Source organism: Bombus pyrosoma, linkage group LG7 (genome assembly GCF_014825855.1).
Source record: "Bombus pyrosoma isolate SC7728 linkage group LG7, ASM1482585v1, whole genome shotgun sequence".
NCBI lineage: Eukaryota > Metazoa > Arthropoda > Insecta > Hymenoptera > Apidae > Bombus > Bombus pyrosoma.
In genome coordinates, this window is record NC_057776.1 from 10,054,361 (window position 1) to 10,081,698 (window position 27,338).

A 27,338-nucleotide genomic window follows, 5' to 3' on the forward strand; every position below is an offset into this window, starting at 1 on the left:
ACTCCTCAAAATTTTAACTACAATAATGCAGTATTTAACAAGGTAACTTATAATTTGATATTCATTACGCAGATAGTTATGAAACAGAAAATGTAAAGTTAAATCTTAGAACCGGTTACATTTTTCAAGGAAAGATGACCTAATATTTTCATATATGTTGATGCGAAATGATAATATTTAAAGATATATTACAAACCATACAAATTTTAACAAATCATGCAGTATTCGTACCACTAAAAGTTTCAGAAACGTTTCATTGAGAATAAAGTTTTACTTTAGCAGTGACATGTTTGAATTCTTATTCCTAACATGTATCCGGAAGTCACGTGTAGAAACACTTCCTCGATGTATATATATATATATATGTGTGTGTGCGTATATATATATTTCCATTTTATCGCACTCACATTTAAAATGACATTTGCAATTGTAATTCTATCTATGGCGTACTTGCATTCGTATTAAAATCATTTCACTTATCCAATTTGAACATATTTTATTTAAGATAAAATAATTTATATTTTTCTTTCTGTTCCATAATTTACACGTGTATATGTAATATATACGTTTCGTACATAAGTAGATGCATTAAGTACCATCAAATTACATTGATTCGTTAAGAATAATGTATCCTACAAAAGTCGCGTATAATACAAAATTCATTTATAGTACAAATTATTAAATCTATGAAAACTAACTCTAAAACAATTTCATTCATCTGTTCCTGTTTAAAATTTGTTATAAAATATTGTTATTTTCGTATATGTTAACTAACATTTTATATTATATTTATATAACGTTATTTAATATCGTCATAATAAAAATAAAATTTTCTCTAGCGATATAAATATTTTTCAATTCGTTACATATTAATGTGTAAATATGAAGCTACAAAAACTCTTAGAATTTTATTGATATTTTCTGTTGTTTTTAAATCAATGTTATTCCGATTATCACTTTGTTTATGCCAAACCTTTGGGAAAGGATATGGTATTAGATGAAGAATAGGAGTATCTGAAATATATATGTTATAGAAATTATCTGCAACATATAACATGTATATATGTACATGTAAAAATTATTTACCTCGACGTAAGAAGGGAATATGATCATCCTCTATATAAGCTTCTACAGAATATGGTTGAAAGTATGTTTGTGTAGGTTGTCCATAAGAATAAGATTCAAACTTCTTTAAGGAAGCTAATTTACTTTCAGTCCTCATTAATAAAGAATACCATTTCTCTGTGTTACTAAAGTAATTGTAAAATGTTGGATCCGGTGCTCCTATTAAATCTAACAAAACCAGTAAATCCTACAAGAAAAATAAGCAATGAGTATTTATATAAAGATGTATGTATTTACTAATACTCACAATTTTATCTAATTCAGAAACATTTTCTCCTTGGGTATAATTAATATGATTGTTGTGCCAAACATCAGCTAAATGCCTTGCACCATAAATAGAATCTTTTGGACCCCACTCTTTAAAAGCCTCTTCACCATCAAAAAATATAAGCATTAAACTAATATCATTCTGAAAGCACAAAAAAGATATTAAAAAGTCAAATAAAAATTATGTGTACTTACACCCAATGTATACTTACATCTTTTATAGACTTTAAATAATCCTTCATAACTTTAGCTAAGTTAATCATTTGAGCACATGGTACTGCACTGTCTGTAGCACCTTCAAAGTTCCTTTCTCTAGTATACTTTGAGTCATAATGGCAAGCTAATGCCAAATACCTCTTTGCATTCGGATTTAATTTTGCAACTATATTTTCAAACCGTAAAGGTCCAAAAGTTGGGGTCTGATCTTCAAAGCTGTCAGATTGAACAGTCCAATTAAGATCATTCATTGATTTCTTGATGTACTATAAGAAAGAAGATACATCCTGTCATCAATAAGAGTAATTTCCTATTAAAAATGGCATCATATATACTATTTATGTATATATGTACTTCTTATTCATGCTTTTCCATTCTCTTGCTCCATTCATTCAATTATTTCTTAATATTATAATTAGTAACTTTGTTTTTACAAACTTGTGTTACTAAACTATTTCAACTTACATCTTTTACTCTCGTATGCTCAGGTGTTCCGACGATTCTCACAACGCATATGTTATCTAAAACTTCGTTCATATGATCGACATTTGACAGATCTGACAATGTGATTATTTGATTTCTTGATAGGCTACTTGGCGTGTGATAGTACTGGAATCATTTCATGACTGTAACTGATGTATGTTAACGATAGTCAATGACGTGTATTACAAAAGATGATTTTTGCCAATGAATACGCAGAAGGTAAAGTGAAAGCATTTGATAAAAATGACAGAGTGTTAAAAATATTCAAGTTCTGTGTATTATATACCTTTTCATTTCGAAAACCTGCTTGTGTTATAATATTTGAGTCGGTGATTAAAACACCCGCGGAAATTAAAAAAAAACACAAACCAAGGTAGATCATCGTCGTACTCTGTAGCAAACTTCCACTGAACTGAATGCCGCAAAGCAGCCATTGTGGCAATTAAATTCACGTCGCCATTTTGAAACAAAGTTCACGTCACACGTGAGTAATGGATGTCTCGATTGCTATTGGTTAACTGTGTCAAGTAGAATGCATATATATACATATCGGCTAAATCTCCGTATTTTTCGAATTTTTATAAATACACGATGTAAAACGTCGTAAATGTTAAACTGAATGTTATCTATTGAGTATTTTTTCATACTTTGTGTATTGCAGTAAATTAGATTTGTGGTGATATTTATTTACGGTTTTAGTTTTACAGTTTGAACTTTTAAAATATGCATGCCTTGAAGATACAATGTGTTTTCAAACCGGTTTGATTCCGTGGATAACGTCTCGTTTTTAATAAAAAGAGGAACAGAAAAGTTAAGCTGGAATTTCATGGGTAAGTAAAAAAAATTATTCATACGTGTTTATAACGTATCAAATATATTAAATAACTTTTAATGATACGTTGCACCTTTTATAGTACATAAAGGGTTAGGATTTTTAATAATATTTGTTTCTGAGTACAATAATACCGATTTTGAATGTACATAAACAGATAGTTATGTATACTTACATAATTCAATTTCTTTCCACATTCGTCTAGCTTTTATAGTATAATTATAACAATTGAAAGAAGCAATAATTGGTACAAATCTGATTTAATTTATTTACTCAAAAAAATATGCATGTATAAAGTAATTGAAATATTTTTTATTTCTTAATACCTTACGTAACGATACCGCAACAAGAAATCTTATATGTCGTTATAAAAAAGAGGGAATCTACACATTAAAAAGTCTAGTGAGTTGATGAGGCAAATCATTATTATGAAATGTGATATCTATGAATGATACGATGCACCCATTTTACGCTTTTTGCCATTTATATCGATTTGACTAACGGATATTTCTCTCGCACCATGTTGTCGAATTTTTCTTTCGTCGACGAAATTTCTACTCGATCGAACATAAATAAAGATTTTGCACAATATTTGTTTGATGTATTCGCCCCTCCACTCGGTTTGCTAACTCTAAAGCCGAGTTTACACTGTTTCACTTTAAAGGAACAGTGTAGTTTCGGCTTCACTTAGCTATATATCTTCGAATATCCTTCCTATAATTAATAAATTTCTCGCCTGAACTGGAACAAAGGTAACGAAGCGTTCGACGCTACTGTCGATGATGATAATGTTCCATACTGTCGGTTTACAGTAAGAATGAAAGGTAATTGAAAGTAAGGCACTATAGGGATTGACGGTTAACCTCATCAGTCGTACGGTACTTTTAGAAATTCGACGTCACGATATTGCGAGATAAATGTTGAACGATATGTCGTTCCTCATTTACCTGAGAAAGATCATGTAGCCAATCAAACGTATAATCAATTACCAACACTTATGTTACGTATGTCTCTCCCACGCTCATATCTCTTCTCATTATTGTTACTATTACCATTACTATTATTATTGTCCTAGTACGATCAGCACGTACGAAGAGTAATGTAGTAAAGAATATTAGATTTGAGAAATAAAAAAGAAGTATTATTGCATATAGGGTCATCCCAGTTCTAAGTAAGTACGCGGATTGTTTTTGAGCAACTGTCTCTCTTGCGAGTCAAACTGATTCCCGTGCGAGCGATCATGTTCCAAACGGACACCTGCCGAAAGAGAAAACGGAGATCGGAGATCGTGGGACCCGCAGGTGTGCACCAGAACGTCCGTAACGTATCGTTTAAAACAAATGATAAATTATACCTAGGGCGGGACCCAAGGTCGTCCTTCTTTGCTTTTTATTTTTCTCCTCGTGCAGGCTCGGTTTGGGATTTACGATCGACCTCTCGGAGTCTTCGTTTTTTGTCTCGTTCGTTTCGTTTTTCTTTTTTTTTTTATCATTCCCTTTGGGAATCATCGCTTGCCAGATTACATTTTGTTCACTACGAGCACGTTTCACGCTCCGCACTCTAGACTCTTTCTTTCCCCTGTTGATAGAGATGACACGGAATTTCTTCAGTAGTTGTACGGTCCATACTGCGATCCATGATAGTAAGGTCCTGGATATGCTGCCGGTGCTGGGTAGCCTGCATAAGCGTACTGTTGCTTCTGAGGATATACTAAAACCATGAAAAAAATAAAATATTAGTTTCGTTTCTCATACAGGAGGTGGTTCTTAGCTGCGGATGATCATTCTTTCCGTCAAGAATATATCGTCATTGAAAATCGCAAATTTAGAATTTAAAGAGATAAATATACAAGGTGTCTCATTTTAGGATCAGTTTTGAACTATCGATAGATGAAAGCGTTGAGATCGTTTCAAGATTCTTCAATTTTAATTGATCCTTCTGATGCATATGAAGTTATAGACGCGAATAAAACGTAGTCTTTCCTGATTGCATGCAAAAGACACTGTTATCGAAAGCTTTGAATCGCTTAACAGAGAAAGATAGCAACATGCTAAGAACCACGCTTCAATGTTTCAATCGGTATTATATTGGCAGTTTTCGTTTATTATGAGAGGGTAAAACGGGGCTGGACGATGCCATTTCCGATTGATTTAAGAACTCGATTCCTTAACAGACGAATTTGCGCTTTAAACTCGCTCGATAATTACAATCCCGTTCTGCTAATAACTCCTTCTGATATGAATATTATTATCGATTATTCGACTTGACAACAAGATGAGATAAAATAGATACGGTTTCTATTCCGTAGATGTTCGAGACGATCGATCGAGAAATGACGTTGATTCTGTTTCGTGAGACGAAGCGTACTTTTGATTATTCGTTTTCGCGATAGTGGACGTGAATTAAATTACATTCCGAGGTGACTGTGCACGCCGATGAATACGCAAACGCGGAAATCTTCGCACAGCAGCAGGCGTCAGAGGATCGAGCGTAAAATTAGGCAAGTGTGTCGCTTTCCAAGGGGCTACTTAAAACACACTTGTGGATAGCTCGTAGCTTTACGTAGCTTTTTTTTCGGTTTTTAGGATTTTTATCAAGAAAATTACAAGGTTAACGCAAATATCCTGGTCGTAAACAGAACTAGGATCAACAACCGGTTCAACGAAATGTCTTTTTAATATGCAGTTTATGAATAGCTTCTAAGCGATGACTCTCAATGATATTGTTTCTTATAGTGAAAAGAAAACTTGAAACGGTTCGAAGAATGAAACACAAAGTATCGCTTAAATCGGTGATCGATGGAGATCGTTTCATCTAGAAAGTTTTCTTCAGGATCAGAGCATGACAAAATTGCTTTAATCCGCGGTGGAAACAGACCGTGAGCCGAACGAGTAAGAGTTTCACGAAGACGAATATCGAGTATTCTTGTTCTTTCAATGCATGAATGCTTAACGATTGATGGTATCCACGATAAACGGGGTTATATTTTAATCAGCAACTTTACCTTGTGCCGATCAGTATTTTATGTACAACATATCATTTTCGTACAGGGGTCAATTTATCTGATTAAAATGTTAAATAAGCGGGCAACGATTTGTCTCATTCTCTGTCAGTACTTTGATTTCCTGAGTATGATTAGTTAGGTATCCATTTGTTAAATCTATAATCGCTTGACATTTATACATTATGTTTGTACTTGCAATCATTTGCTCATTCTTATTTCTCCGTGATACGTTCCAAGATGGTATTTATGGCCATCTTATTGTAATTATCTTAGAGTTGAAAATATATTGCTGTATTTGTTGATATAGAAGCAATTGATAATTAAACATTTAGACATATTTGAAAGTTTGATGCAGTCTTGTTTTTCTAAAGAGATTTTCACGTTTCATTCCAATTAACTTTGTTCCACTCTCTGATGATTTTGATACCACGTAGTATGTTATTTATAGTTTTATCGACAAAATTGAAGAAGTGTCGGCCATACCAACCGTAAATGTCTCTGCTAATTTATATCGCGACCAAACTAAATATAAGTATTCCGTCTATGATATATCGATTCTTTGTTATTCAAGTACATGTTAAGAAATAACTCTTCTTCGTATAACACATCAAATTTTAGTATCTGTTCGTACACGTAATAGATAATTAATTTAACACAGCAGTCTCTTGTTTTGTTCTGTTGCGTTCGAGCGCCATAATTCCCTTACATCATGGTCTGGCGATTTCTACTTTACGTAAAGTCTTGATTTATTGCTTCTACATCAACTATTTTTTCCGTTAAACTTCTAGTATCATCTGAATCGATTCGAGTTAGTAGAACGACTGTCGTTACTTTCAAACCAAGCAACGTCATTTTCGGGGTCAACCCAGTAATCATGAATCAAAGTTAGTGGTACACGATGCACGCGCAGACTCCTTTCTTATAACTATAAATATTTGAAGACATCTGTCACCACATTCGATTACAACAAAAAAAAAAAAAGGAAAAAGAAAGAAAGAACGTGATATGAAAAGAAAACTGCAAGTCAACGTGATTGTCATAGTCACGTCACATATTCCCACTCCCACATTGTAGTTCATTTACATTTTTTCCAATCTAAAACTCGCATCATGTTCGAACTAAAAAGCTATTCCATTAATTAATTCCTCGGCTTCCTTTAGTAAACGTTTCAAAGAAAAAATAATTTTTCAACCGAATCGCCACATGTGCGAAGCAGCCGCGAATCACGCGAGGGTTCCTCGACCTTAACAGGAGTCCGCGCGAGCTCGTCGTATTCGTGGCAAAAGCAAAAGGTGTTAAATATGTACCAGGCATGAGGTACTGCATGTTCATCGCCTCCTCACGCATTCTCTCGCCCCTCAAGCAAATCGCCGCGGCGCTAAACAAGATCGCGCTGACCAACGACCAACCGACGCCGACCCAAGCGACCACGTACGACCAGTCGTACGAGATTAGTGAGTTGTCCTTCAGGACCTAGAACCGCATTCCAGAAAAAAAAGATGGGGGAAGTTAGTACGGTCGTTTCAGTGTTTTCGTGTCACCTGGCATGATGTATTGAACGTTCTGTGCCTGCTCGCGGGCATGCTCCCGCCGGAGGCAGGATGCCGCTATCAGGAATAGCGTCATCGTGCCTAAACACGTAGCCACCCCCAGCCAGGCAAGGTAAAACGACCAGCCGTACCACTGCACTGCGTTGTCCCTTAAAACCTGCGGGCAAATTGTTTTGTAAACGGTCGTGTTCCTTCTTCGAAAACCCTTCTCCTTTTTCTGGTGCCACTCTTTCTGATCCTTGGTGCCTTCTGGCCGTTTGGGTCGATGCTTCGAATAGCGAAGTATGGCTGTAAGGAATTTTTTATTTGGAACCCGCAAGGTGAACCAATATCTAGTTGTTCGTGAATCTTTTTATCGAATCCTTTTATCGATCTTTTTATCAGCTGGTTGGTTTGGATTTTCGTTTGCAATTCGGTAAAGTTGGATATGAATTGGTTCAACTTACTTGTATCATATAATTGCTGGAAATAGAATAATATGTAAATCGTAGAGATTGTTTTTAACCGCGAAATTGCATCAGGATTGTTTAAATCTCGTCGAAGCGAAGATAGAAATATTTTCGTTTGGTAAATATTGAAAGCAACAAGGTACTTTCTATATTACACAAGTCCATTGCGGTAGCGAGTGTTTATCGTATCTTGATGCACACATTAATGGACACGAGACCGACTCCGGAAATCCACGAGCAATTACGTAATTAATTTTCATAGACGATAGTTTGAAAAATGATAGTTGGTACCGAGTGAAAATGTCAATAGATGTTAACAAACTTTGAACATGTGTACACGCGCGATAGTTGTCGTGTTAACCGGTGTCGGACTATACGAAAGTATATATTCACGGGTAGCAAAAACATTACTTACGTTACTCCATTGTTGATAGTACTCTTCTCCGACGATTTTCTCTTTCTCGTAATATTCCACTCCGTGCCAGAGCCCCATGGCGCTAGCACTTAATAGGCCTGTGTCGTCAAACAGTTACCATTTAATATACATAATACTATTCTTTAAATATAATGCTAGTGATCGTCTTTCTTAAGACTTTTGATTTAACTTAACGATAATTTAACGATTGGAAAATATTGTGACATTTTAATAATTGAAAAATATCTACACGTAGGTCTGCCATTAATCATAGAGCGAACGGTTAGAATATGCATTGAATTTACGAAGCCACTAACATGCTAGCAACATCAAGATTGCGGTGGCTGTGATATTTCCTGGTGACCTCTTCCAGCAGCCTACCACTCCCGTCCAGAATGCCGTAAAGATTGCGACGAATCCCACTATAAACAGAGCTATCACAGATCTGCCCATGTCTGAAAACCAATAAAGTACAGCGATGAAAATGTAAATTTAAGGTAATATCATTGAAGCCGTATCGATATTTTATTTAATTCGTTCTACGTACGAAGTCGAGTCATTGCATCGTCCGAGAAGCCCCTTGTTAGGTTTTCTTCGTCAGGGATGAAGTAATTGATGTTCATACAGTGTGTCTCCACAGGACTTAAGTAGGTTTGAACTGCAACAATTAGCCACGACAGAGAAACCATGTTAATCCGACGTTTAATTGACACGAGCAGGATGAATTTACGAAATCCGCGAGAAATTGCGAAAAATCGATGCAGCCTGTCTAAGGAAGTTTCACGGTTGTTGCCGATTAATTCGACGGCCATGGAAATCTGCCTCAGAGACGTTCTAATTACGCACGTGTCTAATGGCTAGTTGCAAAATGAACAGGATCCGAATTCTTCTACTCCTAATATGAATACCAGTTAGCAAACTATTACCTTTCAAACTGAAATTTATCTCTAGTTGAAACATCATGAAACGAGATTATATTATATTCACGTGTTGATAATCTGTTATCTAGAACGTAACAGCGAATAAAAGTTGCTGTTGTAAGAAACAAAGTGATTTTTAATTACTTGGAGCAACTATGTAACTCGATAGGTGATTCGAATGCTTGTTCGAATCAATTCGAATCGATCGTAAGAATTCTTGAGCTAGAAGGTGTCGAGTTTTTTTGTTACAGCCCTGGCATATCGTGTACACGCGTATCGAAAAGCACGTGACCCAGAATGCAATGCGCTATCACCGGCTGTAAAGAATGTATGTACATGGCATGTGTATACACACATGCTCAAGTTGGTTGGCTCGAGTATACCTCTATCTTGTCTTTCATGGGCAACGGTACTCTTTGGTCATTCCAAATCTACGAAATACTACTTTCGAAAGGCATTTCACGTAGTGAAAAGAAAGAGTCGCGCTCGTATCGTGATGCTTTCACGGTTTCCTGTCTTTTCTAGGAACGTCAAAGAAAAGTGTAATGACATTAATTGCGAATTACCGATCTTTTCGATCCTTTACATGCTCTTCCTTCTTTCTTATATAGAAGATGTGTAGAGATCTATGAAATGTTCTATTCTTTCGAATTTGATTACCTTGAAAAAATAGTCACAGATTTTTTAGACCTCCTTTTTCAAAAAGTTATTCTCAAAAAGAAAAAAGAAAATTAGAAGATAGAAATGTAGAAATAATGTGTACGTGTAATTCGAGGGCTCAATTAAGAGGCGCGAGGGATGCATCGCGCAAACGTGCATACCGTTTGAAATATTTGAAATTCAGCCGGTGACGACCGCTTCCTCGACCTTCTTCGAATCTAGTTTCGCCTAAACGAGGCGCCATGCCAAGATCATTGACTCTTGGTTAACTGTATACGCGTTAATATAGCAGCTCGTCATTCAGAAATATTCGATTGTCGTAGCATCCATTCTGTCCCCCTTCTTCTGTCCGTTCTTACTACGATTTGTCACGTCGAGCAAGACAGAAAATATTCAAATAAAAAAAAAATCTTGGCCGAAACCGGACGATGACCGGCTTCTTCAAACTTTTCACGCGTGTATCGACGATGGTCGCCACGTATGCACCTGACCCCCATTTTGTAGGACGATTGCTGTCCGTGGAAATATCGATAAATATCTTTTTACGGCATTAAACACTGTCAATTTAATTCTGCACTTAATTCATTATAACTACAACACGTATTTCTGACACATTTTCATTATAATTACTTCTTCCAATGAATGCTTTTTTCTTGTTCGCCGAGGTCTACGCACTTACAATGATCACGTACGCTAAGTGAATCAAATACAAGACCGGAAATGGAACGCCGGAAACAAACGGAACGTCTGAACCGATAAGGAACGTGCGGTCGAAGAACGGTATAAGACAGTACACGTGATGTATCGATCGTTTGAATTGTTTTCCGCTCAAACGACGAGAACAACATCCATCGTTGTTCTCATTCCTCGAGAATTTCTCAGTACTTTCTATTCACTGGCGTTTCGTTTCTCGGCGCGTTCGCGGTTATAATAAAACTCGATATCACCTCGAACAACGAACAAAAATAGCAGTTTGTATGGTAGCTCTACCGAAAGTCCTTTGATTCTCCATGGCCGTGGCGCTCTTCCTCCGAAGGATACAGGTTCTTCATGAAACTCGAGACTTCCGGACAAACTGGAATTACTCCGTTACAACGCGGCAAAGTTTAGAAAATGCCTGCGTTTCTCATCGTGAGAAAATGCGAACCTTTCTCGAATAATGAGCTCATAGAATATTCAGGCTTCAACCGGAGGAATGAGTGGACGTACTAAGTGTTGATAGGTGACGCGAATTAACAGTAGCTAGTTACAATGCTGTATTATAACGCTACCTTACGTTCCTTTACTATAGCAATCTGATTTATATATTGTTCTCGATACCTTTTTTGGTTATCTCATCAACAAGGCCTAGAATGCTGTCTTTCTTTCTTTATTTGAGATTTCTGAATTAAAATGCTTAATTTCCTATCCTATTCCTTTCCTATTTTTAAGCCAGCAGCTTAAGGTGTACGTGTAATATGGAAGAATATAAAATTCCCGCATTCGCTTATCGGCACTCATGCGAATCAGACGGCGTTCCACCTAGTCCCATTACCGTTTTAATATTTTTGCTTTCCGTTATTTTGTTCCTTTTATCTTTATTACTCTATTAAGAAAAACATAGGAGGTTCTTCAGAGGGATAAAAACAAAGAAACGAATTAAGTAGAAAGTACGGGATATAAAATTTCGAACGTACGCCACTCGTATAATTTAAGATCTCCGAGTTTGATTATGATAGATATGAGTGCACAACTATGAATAGCAAAGTGTAAGCCGGTGGCAAGTGCCAGGTGCGGCAGGTTAATTCAGTCATAAGATGTTACGTGGCTCACATAATCTTGTTTTTCATTGTCTCAACGCTCTTAAATCACCATGAATTTTTGTGTATATTTCTTCTATCGAAGCTACATAGGATCTTGAGTATCAATCGATCCATGCTGCTACTGTTAATCGCGAAGGCTGCTGTAATCGTCACGAGGCTCCTCTCATTGTAAAAGTCGCAGAGGAAGACTTCGCCCTTTCGCGTTTGCTGTTTGCATATGAACAACGATAATCCTAATTGCATGCGCTGCGAAGACTGGGAAATGCGGCTCTTTGTTACGAAGCTGCTGCTCTTGGCTCCCTTTCACGGACCTGGCTTCTTTTATTATGCAAACGAACTTTCCATTTGTCGAACTCGTGCGATTGGCCATTGTACGAGAATTTCACGCCGAATGGAAAGAAAATTGTTCAATGTGAATTTGAAATTTTAGAAAATTTATTTTCCAAGTGTTGCTTCCTAACTAGGTAAATAAAACGTGGTTCATAAATTTCCACCTGTATATTGTTACCCTTCTGTGTTACAATCAAAGGTGAGACATATTTACTATCGGTACTTAGTACCTTATTGAATGCAGGTAGATTCGATTTTAACACGCATCATTACCATAGAAAGTTGAAAGGAAGAAAAGGTAGTGTAGTAATTCACGGATATTATGTATCGCGTGAAATTAAGCAGGTATCTTTCACGACAGATTTTGATCATTTGCATTTGCATTTGCATTTGCTATTTACCAGGCGACTGTAAAACTGTTCTCCATGTGAAATTTTCATTTCACACTGAGCTGAACAATTTCACACCAGTTCGAACTAACTAACGCTTTACTTTATTTTGCCAACCATTTGTAAATACACGTTTTCTAAACACGATATAGTAAATACGAAACTATTAACATCTTAATCACGAAGATTTTAGTAAAATCATTTACTAATGAGACTGCAGATTGATATTTCTAAATAGTTTATTGGAACGAACGAATCAATATGTAAAAGAATCGAGTGAAAATAACTGCTGGGTATGAAATTGTGGTTGCAACAGTCCAGTTATGGACCTAATTCTAACGATCACGAAGACGCGTTGGTTTCGCTGTAGAAAGACATTCAGAAGTACGTTCACAGAAGTACGTACAGAAGAAGTTCACACGAAGCAAACGATCTCGTTGTGAATGAAATAATCTAAAATTTTCATGGTCTAACGGTCGTTGGGTCCGAACGAGATCCTAATATCATGTTTTAACTCAGTTAGATACTCGTAAAAAATTAGATTACCCATGATTACTTTGCAATATAAAAATTCTTGTCATTCGCAAAAACCTAATGCGGTTACCCTACTTTCCATTCATTGCTATGCAAGAAACGAAAGAACAAAGCTTCGCATATTTTTACAGAATTTGACTAATCAACTTCTTGTGTATCTGACTGAGAACTACGTACAGTATCGATAGTATTTCCATGAAACGCGTTCTCCACGCGATAGAAACAGACAGGATAGAAACCAGCCGAGTCAATATTGACCAAGCGACCTCGTAGAAGCTCGAAAGGGACGTCTTTGGACCATCACGTACACATCGGCAATTTCACGAGAGCCGTTTCCTTTCTCCTAGAACTGCGTGCAACCGAATCGGCAGATTATAAACTCTTAACCTATTACGTGGGATCGAATAACCTGCGACATTACGGTATCGTAACGTAGAAAGTCTCCGAAAGGCCGACATCTTTTACAGGAACCAGAACTCGCGAGAGTGAAAAGTCACTTTCAAGCTTTGGTCGCGCTAGGTTTTCTCAAAATTCGCGAATATTTCCTTATTCGCGGAATTTGTTGTTACAATTGCAATGTATTCAAGAGATACGAGACCTTGCTAAACAATAGCCAATTTCTGAAAGCGAAATTCCAATGAAAGACAAATTGTACCGAGACTTTCATCAACGTGAAACGTTTGTAGGTGCAGTGGCAATGAAATTCGCGTATAATATGTTTCACAAATATTTCACATTAGTTTTGATGATTCTTTAACAAATTGATCTTGAGTCGCGATAGATACACAGACGTTGCAATAGATACGAGGCTTTCACTTGAAACTATGTGCGTGCCAAGTTACAAACAGCCAAACTATCACTTAGATAACGTGTTTGCACACAATTTGATAGCGATATATTCGGGAAAGTGCGATTACAATTATGCTTACCAGTCGGTGGCCTTTCTTTGGGATAGCATATCCTGAAGAGACCCTGCGTCCTCGTGTAGTAATAGTACTTTGTATTCATTTTCACCACCAAGTGGCTCTGCTCGGCATGCTTGGCTGCATATTGCTGCAACAAAACAATTTGTCCGAATGATTCATGCTATCCAACGATTCCTTCCCTTTGTATTCACACACGCGTCATTCTATTAGTTAATCACACCGAACAAACGAATCGTAAATGAGCATAATCGACGAAAATGATCGGGCAGCCGGTGAAAACGATAGCGAGGGAACAAGGAAACATTGTTGCAACGGAAAGTGAACGGTCGTTGGTTTCCGAATGCAGATTAGACGTGGCTGTAGTCGCTTTATGGAAATGTTATGATCGCTAGAAAGTAAGAAAGCAAGAATCGCGATTCCCCGTGAATTCGAAGAGGCCAAACGTCTTTCGATACAATTGGAAAAAGTCCGGTCGAATAAATTACCAGAAATTATTCATGAAACGTCCTCGATCGATTCTCGTGAAAACACCGTTTCACAACTTGGAAGGAATTTATCGCTGGCAAACGACCTATTCATCGACTGGTGCCGAAGTAAACCGATGATCGGAAGTGGGACATTATCTAATTAGAAAATTACCTAGAATTGCTAAAAACGTAGCCGATTAAAAAAGCGAGACCTTTCATTTTAAGAAAATTTATTTACAATCGCGTTGGTACGCGTTTTGGAAACGAAAAGTTAAGCTTTAGAAAATCTCCTGATCCAGGTACTCATAGCCCGAGAGTCACGCAGACTATCGCGTGGAATGAATTTTCGTCGGAAGTTACGTGTACCAGGTGAGGCTGAACCGGGTCCCGTGGAGGAAATTGCGGAAGGAAAGGAAATCACAAGCGTGTTACAAATTTTCAGTTCCAACGACAGGCACAGGTATCTATTCGTTCACTTCCTGAAGAAACGAAGCCGTGCGTTATCCTAGAAGGAGGCTTAGAGAGCGCGTTTACTCAACCATGTCGGCTCGAGTTCCGGACTTTCTTGCGATCGAGGATGCGCGCCATGCATACCGCCCTCGAAATTAAATGTAATTTTAGATCTTATGACAGCCCGGTGCAGAACCGTTCTTCTGCATCGTCGACCAAGTATGAGAATCCTTTTACAGCTATTCCTCAACATGGAAACGAGTTTCTAGTTTTCCTTTCTTACCACCGTTTTCATTTGCCTTCGTATATTCGCGTACATATTGTTCAAATTGTGTGAGAAAAAGAACGGTACTTTTATTCCTGGTTGCTTGATGGTTCAGTGGTTGTAATTAGGTAGAGTACAAGTAAATCTAGCTTCCAGTTTCTTTTAAATCTAATTAAGAGAACGTGTTTGGGGAAGAGTCGAGGAGAGAGTGAAATACGTGACGGAGAGTTTAGGAAAATGAGCATCGCAGGCAAATTGTATATTTCTTCTACGATATTAAGTATATTTTTCGTGTCAAAGTTATCATTATACAACGAACTTTGATTATTCGTTTTATCCATCGATCCTTAAGCAACGTGCTAATTATTCGCGATTGTTATTTGGAAGATTACTGGATGTAGCGGAACCAGGACAACGACGCTACTTAAATCTACCGTGAATAACTAGTACCCACATCGCTACGAGTGTGCTACATTTTTTAAAGACCTGTTTAAAGACCCACCAGTACGAGCGCCCCGGTAATTTCTACACTTGTGTGTGCAAAAAAATAACGATAATATCACGTTCACGTAACATACAATTAAAGAATCATATAATATATATTATCATTACAGAATCAAACACTATGACCGAATCCTTCGAAACTTTGACACACGAGAAATTACGGTCGAACATTGCTACGTCCTCAACCATAAAAAGGATTTAAATCACTCTTGTTTTACACGAATTCCTTGCAAGGAGATCGATAGGAGCCACGTCACGGTAATTTCCAGGACATCTCTATCGGGCCCATTTTAGAAAGTACGCTGGCAATTTTCTGATACAGCATCACGTAGAAAGTGTAATAAGGCATGCGGGGTCGCGCGGGAAATCTCTCGAGCGGTGTGAATCGCACGAAACCAGAAAACACTTGTTTTCATAAAGCGTTTAAGATCCGTGTACTTATTCCACGATATAATGATGGCTCGCTACGCGTGATTCTCATGCGTGTCTCGAGTAATCCTGATTTCCTGGCAAACTACCATCAACATGTTTTCACCATTTCACGGACATCAAGGCGTTTTTTCCTCAAGGTTTCATCAGGTATACTAATACACCTATTAAGAACATCGTAGAACGTTGATTATCCAAATAATATATATATATATCGTCTCAAACTTTTGATTGGTCGATCGTTAATTTCTTAATTTCACCATCGCTTTTATCTCCGTCGTTTAATTTGTATCGAAACCCATCGAAATGCAACCTTAAGCTAAGAATATCATATATCACAAGTAGGTTCGTGTATTTTGTTAGCCTATAATTATCATGTGAAGGAATATTGGTGTAGTTTAACTCTATCAGACTTCGGACATGTGCAAACGCAGGAAGGAACAACATTCCTGCTTTTTTCCTCTATTGGCTTATTTCAAAGCGTATGTACTTCCTCGTGAGCGTAATTCAGAAACGGGTTTCCTCTGAAAATGACGCTTCCCGTTCGTGTTCCGACGTGATTACGCGAGATCATGACTATCGAGACTATCGACTACTGTAATCATTTTCACAGAAGCTGCGAGGGAGCCTGTGTTTCTAGAGGAAACTTGAGAAATTTCGCATCCCACGTTTACGCTTGAACATAAGGCGCGGTAATCGGATTCCGAATACTCGCAAGTTGTGAAATCTTCTTAACCTTGAGGAACATCCACGCCTCATGCAACATTTTTCTATGAGAGTGCACGATCGACGCGATAACCATTGTTGGCGATATATTGCTTTAATTTCGCAACTTTTTCATTCTTCTTACATTCGGTTGTCTTCGTGAACCGATTCTCATAAATCTGATTATGAATGATCGATTGGAAATGCATGGTGTATTGTAATGATATGGAAATAGTGCTTATAAAAATAGCAAAATCGCACAGCCTGTTTCCCGACGATGAATCACGCGACTTCCTTTCTTTTTCTGCCCACTTTTATGCTCGCTACCAAATAGATTGCATTAGATCCTCACGTAAACTTGGTACTACTGCATTTACTTTCCCGTGTCTATCGCAAACTGCAGATACGAGATTATCAAATTCGGTTTACTGTTTTACAAATCTTCCTATTACTACGATACTAGAGAAACACTGGAAGAAAAAGAAAGTCAGTCACGGATAGGGTCGATAGTTTCTGAAGATAAACGATTCTTCATAGACGCTACAATAGATTTTAGTGTAATATAGTATCCGCTTTCTCAAGAATCCAAGAATCGTCAGCGTCGGAAACGACTTTGAACGCCAGGGAACGATTCGACTTTCCGCGATAATTAGTCAACAGGTGAACACGCATGAGTTCCAACCGATAGTCATTGGTAAGACAGGAAGAATGAAGGTATCGCGAGCGCCTGCAAGGTACACGTGAATCAAAAGCACGTATAACGGACTCATGGTACTTAATCGTTTGTCACGTGCGTGAAAAAGAAAAGAAAGAGTCGTAAAGGCCCATCGAGGCTTGTCCAGGTCGTTCCAATCTGCTTTCACATCGTTGTTTCGCCACCGCCGCGCCGCGCTGTTCGCCTCGAGCGCGGGAACATCGTCGAGCCTCGGCGATTTCTTTGACATAGAAAGGAAAACGCAGACCCGACGCGCGCCGCTCAATGGGGATCGTTAGACGTTAGAGTTAGACGAGAATCTTCGGCTCGCCACGAGCCAATTGTCGCGATGGCAAACCGTCCAAGACTCGGTTTGAACGCGATTCAACTATCCCGCGGCAATTAAACTGTCTTTTTCGCGGAGAAACTTAATATCGCGATGAAAGTGTGTTAATTAGTCGGGATTTTACTTTTCTTTCGTTTTGGGAGGTTCAACGAATCAAGGATGCCTCGCGACAATAGAGATCGTACAGGTAGAGAGAGGATCCATAAGCATGATTGATCATGGGGATTTGACGTTGCGTTGTCTCGGGTAATTAGCTTTTGTGCGTAGGAAACGAAGCAAAGACCGGGGTCTAGGGTACTGCGTGAATCTCTTGGCTAATCTTCTACGTTGCGTCAACTCTCTGTATTCACTCGTATATTTCTTTATAAAAATTCCCTGGTGAAAACCTGACGGAACAAATAGGTGAAAACCTAGCAATGCAAGATTTCATAAATAAACGAAAAATTGAGATATCGTTGAGTAATAAAAATTGAACTACGCTTATTCGGTTCGATGCAGCGGTTTTCAATTGTATAACACGTCGAAAAGCGGAAATGCAACGTGTTAAGTTCAGGCGTAGAATCGTGAGCTAACTTATGCACCGGTATCACAGTTAAAGGGACAAGTATGCGCCACATTCGCCAACGTTACGGCAACCTTGCGAATGATAAAGTGCGAAGTATGCCCGTGTGGGCGACAACGCGTAACCTCTGCACGTCAGCGCGTGGGATGATAATAGTTGGCGGGAATTTTCTAAAAAAAATTACCCTAGATACGATCTTGACATAAATCGGAAAACGTCCTGTTTCTAGCGACAGGAGAAAATGTACCAGGTTCCCTTTGTTCCGTCTAAATTGATAAAAAACGCGAATGATATATGGTAATTGTACGATTATATCGAGTGCATTATTAGCTTGTTACATGGTTCATTTATCCGATGTCTTGTTAACCAACCCTATTACCATGCAGGAACTTTCACGGCGGTACGGTCGACATTTTATTTTTCGTCTCAAAGACGCCTTTCCAGAATCAACAAAGTTGCTAGAAAAAATGTCCTATATTTTATCACCTTTTAACCGGAAGAGGAAATATTACAATAAAAAAGCGTTCGTTTCTACACGTTATGGAAAAACGTTCTCCTCGTCAAAGTATAAATTATTCGTTGTTATTGCAAGCAAATCTATCTCGGTAAAAAATCGCGTTTGCTTCTCCTTTTTCAGCAACCAGTAGCGCAAGATATACATGTCCAACGCAAAAAAAGGGTACTGCGAGTTCAATGTCCTTGCGGGTTCGACGCATTAATTAAATGCTCCTTACCGCGGCCCGGATTAGAAAAAAAGAACATCGCGGCTCTGCTCACTGTGAAAACTCGTTCTTCAATAACATTTCGATTTTGCAAATGGAACAACTTTCATTTCGATTTTTCAACACTGTTACGCGGTGAACCAGCCATCGAGTTTCCACCGATACACGAATAAATTCTCTTCGCTTTGATAACATTAATTTTCTACTATCGAACGACATCTTCGTCTCTTTATTCGAGCTACATTACATTTTATCCACCTATAGACATCCCAAGAATTCGATACGTTTCGATCCAGACGATCGAAACTTTATCGTCATAAAAACTAAATTTACTAAAAACTAAAATTAAGTGTCTTCGAAGAAACGAATAGGAAACATGGTTTTACAGGGAACGCTAGTTCGCGATAGATTTTTCGTTTATATTTCTCGGTTACTTCAAGTTTGCGTAATTCGTTTCCCTCGTGCTTCGAGCAATTCATCCAACCAACTATTCGAGACATAAAACGAAGGGTTCCGTTATTTCAGGGAATATAATTCCGTGCATCCAGCAGGGGAACGCGAGGGATGTAATTTCTCAGCTGTTTCTAGCATTCCACTCGTGTAATCACCTGTTATGCGCATTGGAGAATCACGCGGCCGGAAACGTGCGTAATTTTCTAATTTTCCTAGAAAATTTTAATTTCTTCTTGTAATCTCTTGCAGCTTCTAATCTCATGCAGCTCGCTCTCAGTGCCGATTACTTTTCCTAACAGTAATTAAAGGATTCTAAATCGTCAATTTTCCGCGAGGCATTCCTGACGAATTTATCTCGAGGGATTATGGCGAGGAAGGAAGACGAAGGTCGAAGAATCGACTTTGCATTGTAATATAATGCGTCGTATACGTTCGAAGGCAAGGACGTGTCGTTCTTACTACCTGTTCCTTTGTAACTCGTGTCCTGAATCGATGTTCCGATTATGTCACGATTTCTTCAATGGAACCGCAATTATACCTTGCGACCGCAGTTCTACCGGTCGCTCATCGACGTAATAAACACATGCGTTCATACGAATTATGCGAGTCGCAATCATACTTGCGCAACATCGAGGGATCCTCCTGTCATTAGCCTATTTCTCGATTCGGCGAGTACGATCATTATTACCCCCGAAGGCGATAGACATTGACAGTCGACTTTGTCGTTGAATTTGCGAAAGCCTAGCTACACCAACCGTGTAATTTGCCTGCAAAAGTATTTCTCAACGTTACTATGATCTCTACTATTCGACATCGCCTTCTAATGCCACTGATACGTACGTTGCTTGATCGTTGGATTCGCTTTCGGACATTAAAAAAGCGATGAATACGTGAATCATCGAAATATCGATCGTCGTCGTTAAGAATGAAGTAGGGATTTTCCGGCGTAAGCATTCGCCATAAAATGTGAATTCAGCGAACGATTATGAAACTCTTGTTGCTGCTCGCGATGTTCGATTACCCAATGAAGCTCGACGGTAACGTAATGTTGCCCGGGTTCTCACGTTATGCCGTTCGTAGACCGGAATCGCGGTGTACCACCTTCGAACAATGATGTATTGACTTTGCGAACATTGGCCCACGCACCAGATTATTTCCTGACGAGAAATGGGTGATGAATGGACGCAGAGATCGTTCGAGAGACTACCGGCTAATAGACTGTGTCTTATCCCCTACAGCCAGCAGAGACAGGCAGTTTGCGCAACAACGAAAGTACGTCGCAGAGAGGTAAAGGTTTATTGTTGAAAACGACATTCCGATCGTTCCCGCAATAGCTCTGGTATCCTTGCAATGCTCAGTTGATTATTATTGAATGGCCGCTGTTAATTTCAAAATGCAGACGTACAGGTGCGGCTTGCGGTCTTTGAATTGTCCTTCTGATCGTTTGATTTTTGATATTCGATTTAAGAAAAGTGACTCTGATTAACATCGATCAGAAGATCTTCAATAACAAATTCCAACAGCGATCTTTATCGCGCAATTGAAACGCGGCGCTGATGACATAAGAATCGAACAACACGTTTTTTCCCGAGGTCTTATAGTTTCGTAACAGCGAAATTTGTGTTACAGCGAACTGTAGATATATCAACATGCATCGTGGCAATTCCTGTTTCATGTATCGATTAATGATACTTAAACTGTTAAGTAATGAGGAACAAAAGCGACGATGAACTAATCGCGAATCGATGTTCTTTGATAAACGGTTCGGGCAACTTCTTGAAAAAAAAAAGAAAAAAAAGAAGAGAAACAAGGAAGAAAAGAAATTGAGTTCTATAAACCGGTGCAAGGACTAGCATCTTGATCGATCAAGTTGGAGTTACCCTAGCGGTCCAGTCACGCTACGATCACGACTTGGTCGCAGAAGCTTCAAACATTACTCGACGCTCTGGAGCGTGACAAGCACATGAATGTTGACGAGCACTGGACCATCGAAAAGCAAGGTTTATTCTCAGGATTCAAGGTTTTTAAACGTAGACGTGCGAATTCTGTACGATTCCTTTGTTTCATCCGGTTACAATGCGTGACTTCGTTCGTGCTTCCCGGCAATTCTCATATCTTAGAATCTTGAATATTTCCTTCAAATTGACCTTATTTTATTTATAAGAAAACCTGCTTCTGTATTATTTTATCAATTTTTTTCTCGCACCGCGCTTCATTATACGGGCCGTTTAATGCAGAACCGTAAAATCGTAAATCAATTTTTTGCCTTTAGCAACACATCTCGAAAGCGTAACCTTCACCCGTTTCGTGGAAAAGTGGTGTGAGTATATCTTCGTTATTTTCTCGGTAGATAGATCTCGGAATAAGCGAGAATCGTCAACTCGATCTCTCGCAGAATTTTTACTTTATCCCACATTATCCAATAATCAACATTTTTATTTACAACGCCTTTTGCGTTAAACGCCTCATACAATTCGAATAATAGCTCGGCATAAAAGTTTCGACATTGACTTGTTTAGTTCGTGCCGTTTAAAAGGTGTGATTAAATTTTATTATAGCACGTGGTTCAATGTGAATCAACCAATACAAAGTCACGTTCGTAGTCGGCTTTGTCTGATCCCAGAAACGCTTTGCTTTGTGTGCAACACGTGCATTGCCAGCTGGTTTCCTGTTAAAACAAGTAGAAACCAATACGAAGAGGAAACAAGATATTACCAGATATTGGCCTTCGAACTCGGTTACTTCATGTTTGCGATAATTGCTCATGCTCATTACGAGCCAGTCTTCATTAAGGAAATCCCGTAAAAGTTATTTTTAGCAAATGATACTGTACGTCATTTAAAAACATATCTGGGACAAATTGGCAATTCGAGTGGCAATTCAACAGGTTAGAGAATATAATCATATCCATCGATATTCACTTTCCTACGGTCAGTGTAACATCGATTAATCTTCTTATTCCACGATGCCAAAAGTAGAACAGAAGTCTCTACGTCTTTCTCGTGTTGACGCTAGAAGGTGACTGTCTGCAGCCACGCTAAATTGATCTCGACCAAAGATCTGCCGACTGAGAGAGGCGAAAAGCATGGAACATCGCGAAAGGGAAACGAGCACAAAGGTCGACGGGATTCCTCGGCCAAATAAGTTCTCGAGAAAAGAGGCTCTCCATAGCGCATGGCAGCGTAATTTGCCGATGTTGGAAATTAATGGCAGTCGACGTTGCACGATCGGAAGGCCGTAATCATTTGCACCGTTCAGGGGGAGATGGTACAAATAGCATAACTGTATATACTGATCTGCCTGGTGGACGGTGACGGGGGAACAAACCAACATTTTTATTCTAATGCGTGCTCATCGACTGCGATAGCCAAGGTAAACGCGCTCAAAACGCTGGCAAAAATAACAGAGCTTGGTACGTCATGCCGCCTCTCTATCGACCACGATCAACCGCTCCGCGAGGAAACTGCAATGATACCCCGACGATCGTTCGCCTGGAACCGACTTGCGATTAAATTACTGAACGAATTTAGTACCAGAATTAGCAGAATGATCAAGCCGATTGACTACAACGGGACACTTATCGAAAGTTACGAAAGATCTAGTTAAAACGGATTATTAAACATCCTGCCATTTGTGACACTTCGCCAGTGTTTTCTTGAAATATTTTTCGTCTTTTCTGGCAATGAATTACACTTTACTTCCTTGTTGTCTTGTTGATAGTTCTAACATTAACATACATTTTCGAAAAATGTGGATAACATTCAATGCGTTGCATATCTTTTTGGAGATCTAACATTGCTTCCCTGCGAATAGGTATATCTTGATCATTGACAAATGTCGCGAGGAAATGGCAAATAAAATCGTAGATTAGATGAAATTATGAATCGCAACGCCGTGAGTACGAAGTCTGAATTAAGAACAGCGGGATTGCGAATGAATGGACTATTTGAGAAATCCCTCGTGTCATAATGATAAATCGCGACAAGTTTTTCTTCTTGGACGTTGTCCAAGAATGAGTATGCGTTTCCTCTGTCTCTCTGTGCTAAATTACGAGGATATTTGTGTCGATTGATGTCTTTTGACCGTGAGTCTCTTCTTCACGGCTCGGTAAACTGATTCTTATAAAGCAACGATTCGCGACTGGCTCGATTTCTTTTTTCTTTTGATGGACCAGTCTCTGTTCAGGATTGAAGTCTATAATTAATGCAAATCGATGAAAGGAAGTTGGCACAAAGACAACTCTCTGTGTTCCAACGAGTCGATCTTACTCCAATTCCAACAAGTAAACAAAGGATAGATATATCAAACTTTAAGAAAGTTCTAATCCTATCGAAGACACTGACCTTCCATCAATCGTATTCGTTAACGTTTTTCCCTTTAATATGCTGTCGCTCTGAACATTTTTATGGTAGCAGTGCCAGTGGAGTTCAAATTCAAACAAGACTCGATCTCGTGGCTTTCTCGGTAGAATGTATCATTAATAACACATCATCCACCGAGTAACTCTCGTTGGTCGTTGAATCAGCAAGAAAGCTTCTCAAGAAAATTTACAGAGTCGACTGATTCCTTTTTTCTTTGAACGCTAGCTACCAAATAAAGTGTCGAAAGAAAGCTGCGCGTGAACGAAATCGCGGCGTACGTTTAAGAGAAAAATGCCCGTGTCTCGGCACGATCCGCGGCCGATTCCCATAAAGGAGAGTGCATACGATTGCGCCGCTCCGCTGCGTGCTTTCCGATACGGCTAAACGCAAAACTTGTCGAGCCAACGACGACAAGCGCTGAAAATGGGCGCGGTCCGGAATGTCGATCGTTCGAAACACGCTGCGAACTAGAAACACGAGTGGCCGAAATCGAATTGCTCGAGCGATCGCAATCGATCCAACCGTGACATGAAAACCTCATAATTTTTCCATTCTAAACAAGACTGTTCCAACACTATGGAAACAATTCTGGTTTAATAACTGGTTCCTGCTAGAAGGTTACTCTAAAGAGCGTTTCTGTTTACGACGAACGCGGTTGATACGTTTTAGATTTTACAAAGTTTATCGTAGAGTTTATCATTTACAGAGATTTATCATAGTTAATTTGGGTATACGGTGGCTACAAAAGCTACTTACACGCCATTGTACTTAGTATAGCATTTACATACTAATTAGATTCGGGTATATTAAATTTCGTACCATATGGTAGTACATTCATTTCGCAACGAAAATTCTATTCCATGACAATGAAATGTAGAACATGATAATAAACGTTTCATCACAGAATAGGGGTGCATGCACGGATACTTTCTGCCACTACTGTAGTAAGTATACACATCACGCGATGCGAAACGATGTTCCTTTGACGTATCTTCTATTAACACTTAATACCGTCAGTTGGAATTCCATGACACTGAAATCGCTATATGTCGTGGAAGATTGAAAGTTAAGCAATCGTAGAATCGTTTGCTTGGATGTTAACATGTAACGTGACAAATGAAGAGAACGATTCTTGAAATTTTTTAGTTACTTCGCGCGTAGATGATTGAAGCTAAAGAAAGAGGAAACAGAATTCTTCGTATTATTCATCATCGAACCGTTCGTTAACCGACTGTTGAACTGGAAATACATATAAAAAGTAACACTTTCCAGGATCTTGAGGGGATCGTGACTTTAATGGAGTTCACGTTGAAGCGAGTTGCATGGAAGAACGGTATCGTTCGCTATAAATGTAATACGGCTTCCCGTGGAATATTTCACGAAAGCTTCGTGAGAATTTCTTCCACTCGACAACCACTCAACGCCCTCCAGGATGAACTTGACCTTCCACCCGAACATTCACCTGTGACAAGGACGACGGAAACCGAGGAGATTCCACTTCCGGTCTTGCTTCACGAACAACGAAATCATTTCTTCGTATTTTCGTGATCATAGTATTACCATCGTGAACAAGTTTGTCAAATATTTTGGAAGAGGAATTAAACGTTTATAAAATTTCATCGAGTCGGAAGCGGCAATCTGTGTTTTTTCTTTTTTTTTTTTTTTTTTTGAGGAACCGGAGGAATTACAAAATATGCGAACAACGGAACACTAACCATGCAATGAACGAACTTTCAAACACGTTTACCGTAATTCTTCTATGTAACGTATTATAAATTAGATCGCGTTTCAAGAACCATGTTTCTTTATTACTGAGAATCAGCAGTGCATTTCTAACATCCCTTCCGATGCTAAAAATTCGAAAGTATAAGGTGTCATCGATGATTCTTCAGGAGGACGTTCCACGTTGGAATTCATGAAAATTCGCTACGAGCAATGTTGTCTGCATCCGGGATGATACAATGAACGATACCAGGAAACCAGTATTTCTGCTATGAAAATATCGTGAAGCATTCCCAGAATGTAACGCTGTTCTCACGTTCGCCGTTCGAGAATCGTATCCTACATACGGGACCGCAAAAATCATCTGCGAAAGAGCGAGATATCGAAACAGTCACGTCGGAATGGATCAAGCAACGAACATTTTCGCAGAAATTACTGTTAGTAAAAAGAAAAAGAGGGAACGAAGATGTATCGATTACAAATGATGTCCGATTACGATATTCGGTTACAGGGAAGAAACAGGGTTATCCATAGAACATGTAAGATAGAAATGAGCACAACGTGGCATCCTAAATTTTTTGTTCATAAAAGAACTCGCGACTGCATCATAGAAAAAATACTTGGAAAGAACGAATTCGAACCTGGATTTGGGCACGCTTGACCTCGGTGTAGAGCCAGTTATCCGTAGAAAAGGCGATCGCCAGAAGACCAGTGGCAATGATACCGGTTATGGTCGCGAGGGACAGCGTCACCGCGGAACAGGGCATCTTGGTATCCTCTTCTTCTTCTTCTTTTTCTTCTCTATTTTCCGTCGATTTTCCTGCTAGATTCCACTCTAGTTAGTGTTACGTTCACCTCACACGGCACCACAGCGAGCTAAAATACTGAGCAACAGGTAATCGTCGTCGTCCTCGAGACTGTCGAGCATCCGTGAAAAAGTGAATCACGAAACAGGTCACGAACCGTTCAGAACGAATTGGTCCAGGAGGTGAGATAGCTTTTGATTCGATGGCCGAATTCGATTGTAAGGAATGCCCGATGGAATACACGAAGAGGAAACGAGGAAGAAGAAGAGGATCGGTACTCGGCGATCAACGATGACGACGTCCTTCAGGTTGCACGATACTCCGCGATACACATTACTACCATTCTCTCCTACGACAACGACACTAACGGCTCGACTCAGCTTGGAGAAAAGCTGAGAGCCGACCAAGGAGAGAGAACCGGACCGGGTGGGGATGGATGTAGCCCCAGGCAGGTATATTACCTGTGTTTTACCTTCAGCGGTGCTCAACGCGCAGCGTTCCTTCACGATATCTTCGCTTCGCCTTCGAACCGTTTTCCTTCGGACTCAAGGGATGTGTCTTTCGTTACCTTTTCGGGATAATAAAACAGCAGTGGGTGGATACCTGCAAGTAAATTTTTCTTCAAGCACATTCTAACGATTCGACGCGTTTTCTAGCTTTATTGCATCGACCAAGAGGAACGTGTTTCTCTTTCGTAGTTTTCATGGAGATTTCGATGCCTGCAAACACCAATTTCTTTGTGCTCTATGATGCTACCAAATGATTAACATCATAAAATATTCTGTCGAATATTAGACGAAATTAGTGACTAATTAAAGGTGTCGACATTGAGTTTATTGTGACACTTAAAGATTGATATTTATAACAATGTATGTTTATATTAAATATGATATTTGAACAAGCAGCGAGATCGATGAATGCTGCAGCTACGAATGCACGAGAGTCGAAAG

General features: G+C 38.9%; 2 protein-coding genes across 5 annotated transcripts; both read right to left on the reverse strand.

Moving 5' to 3' along the window:
- Positions 1-479: 479 nt before the first annotated feature.
- On the reverse strand, positions 480-2,540 carry LOC122569229 (glutaminyl-peptide cyclotransferase-like). Its single transcript, XM_043729940.1, is given in 7 exon segments — positions 480-1,014; positions 1,087-1,312; positions 1,373-1,534; positions 1,605-1,874; positions 2,074-2,217; positions 2,378-2,452; positions 2,454-2,540. Coding segments are annotated over 7 exon segments (1,101 nt in total). The 5' UTR covers positions 2,526-2,540; the 3' UTR covers positions 480-862.
- Positions 2,541-3,166: 626 nt separating this feature from the next.
- LOC122569232 lies at positions 3,167-26,732 on the reverse strand. Of its 4 annotated transcripts, none has more exons than XR_006317373.1 (8): positions 26,224-26,728; positions 13,906-14,029; positions 8,889-8,999; positions 8,659-8,796; positions 8,342-8,439; positions 7,235-7,400; positions 4,278-4,633; positions 3,167-4,180 (listed from the first exon to the last, which is right to left on the reverse strand). XR_006317373.1 is itself a non-coding variant. In XM_043729947.1 (8 exons), the coding sequence occupies exons 2-8, from the start codon at positions 26,347-26,349 to the stop codon at positions 4,530-4,532; spliced, it is 867 nt and encodes a 288-aa protein (XP_043585882.1). In that variant the 5' UTR covers positions 26,350-26,466; positions 26,546-26,728; the 3' UTR covers positions 3,167-4,529. The 4 variants fall into 4 exon arrangements, 3 of the variants coding, with proteins under 3 accessions (XP_043585882.1, XP_043585881.1, XP_043585880.1); XM_043729947.1 differs by having other exon boundaries at positions 3,167-4,633; positions 26,224-26,466; positions 26,546-26,728; XM_043729946.1 differs by lacking the exon at positions 7,235-7,400 and adding an exon at positions 7,469-7,634 and having other exon boundaries at positions 3,167-4,633; positions 26,224-26,732.
- Between the last annotated feature and the right edge of the window lie 606 nt (positions 26,733-27,338).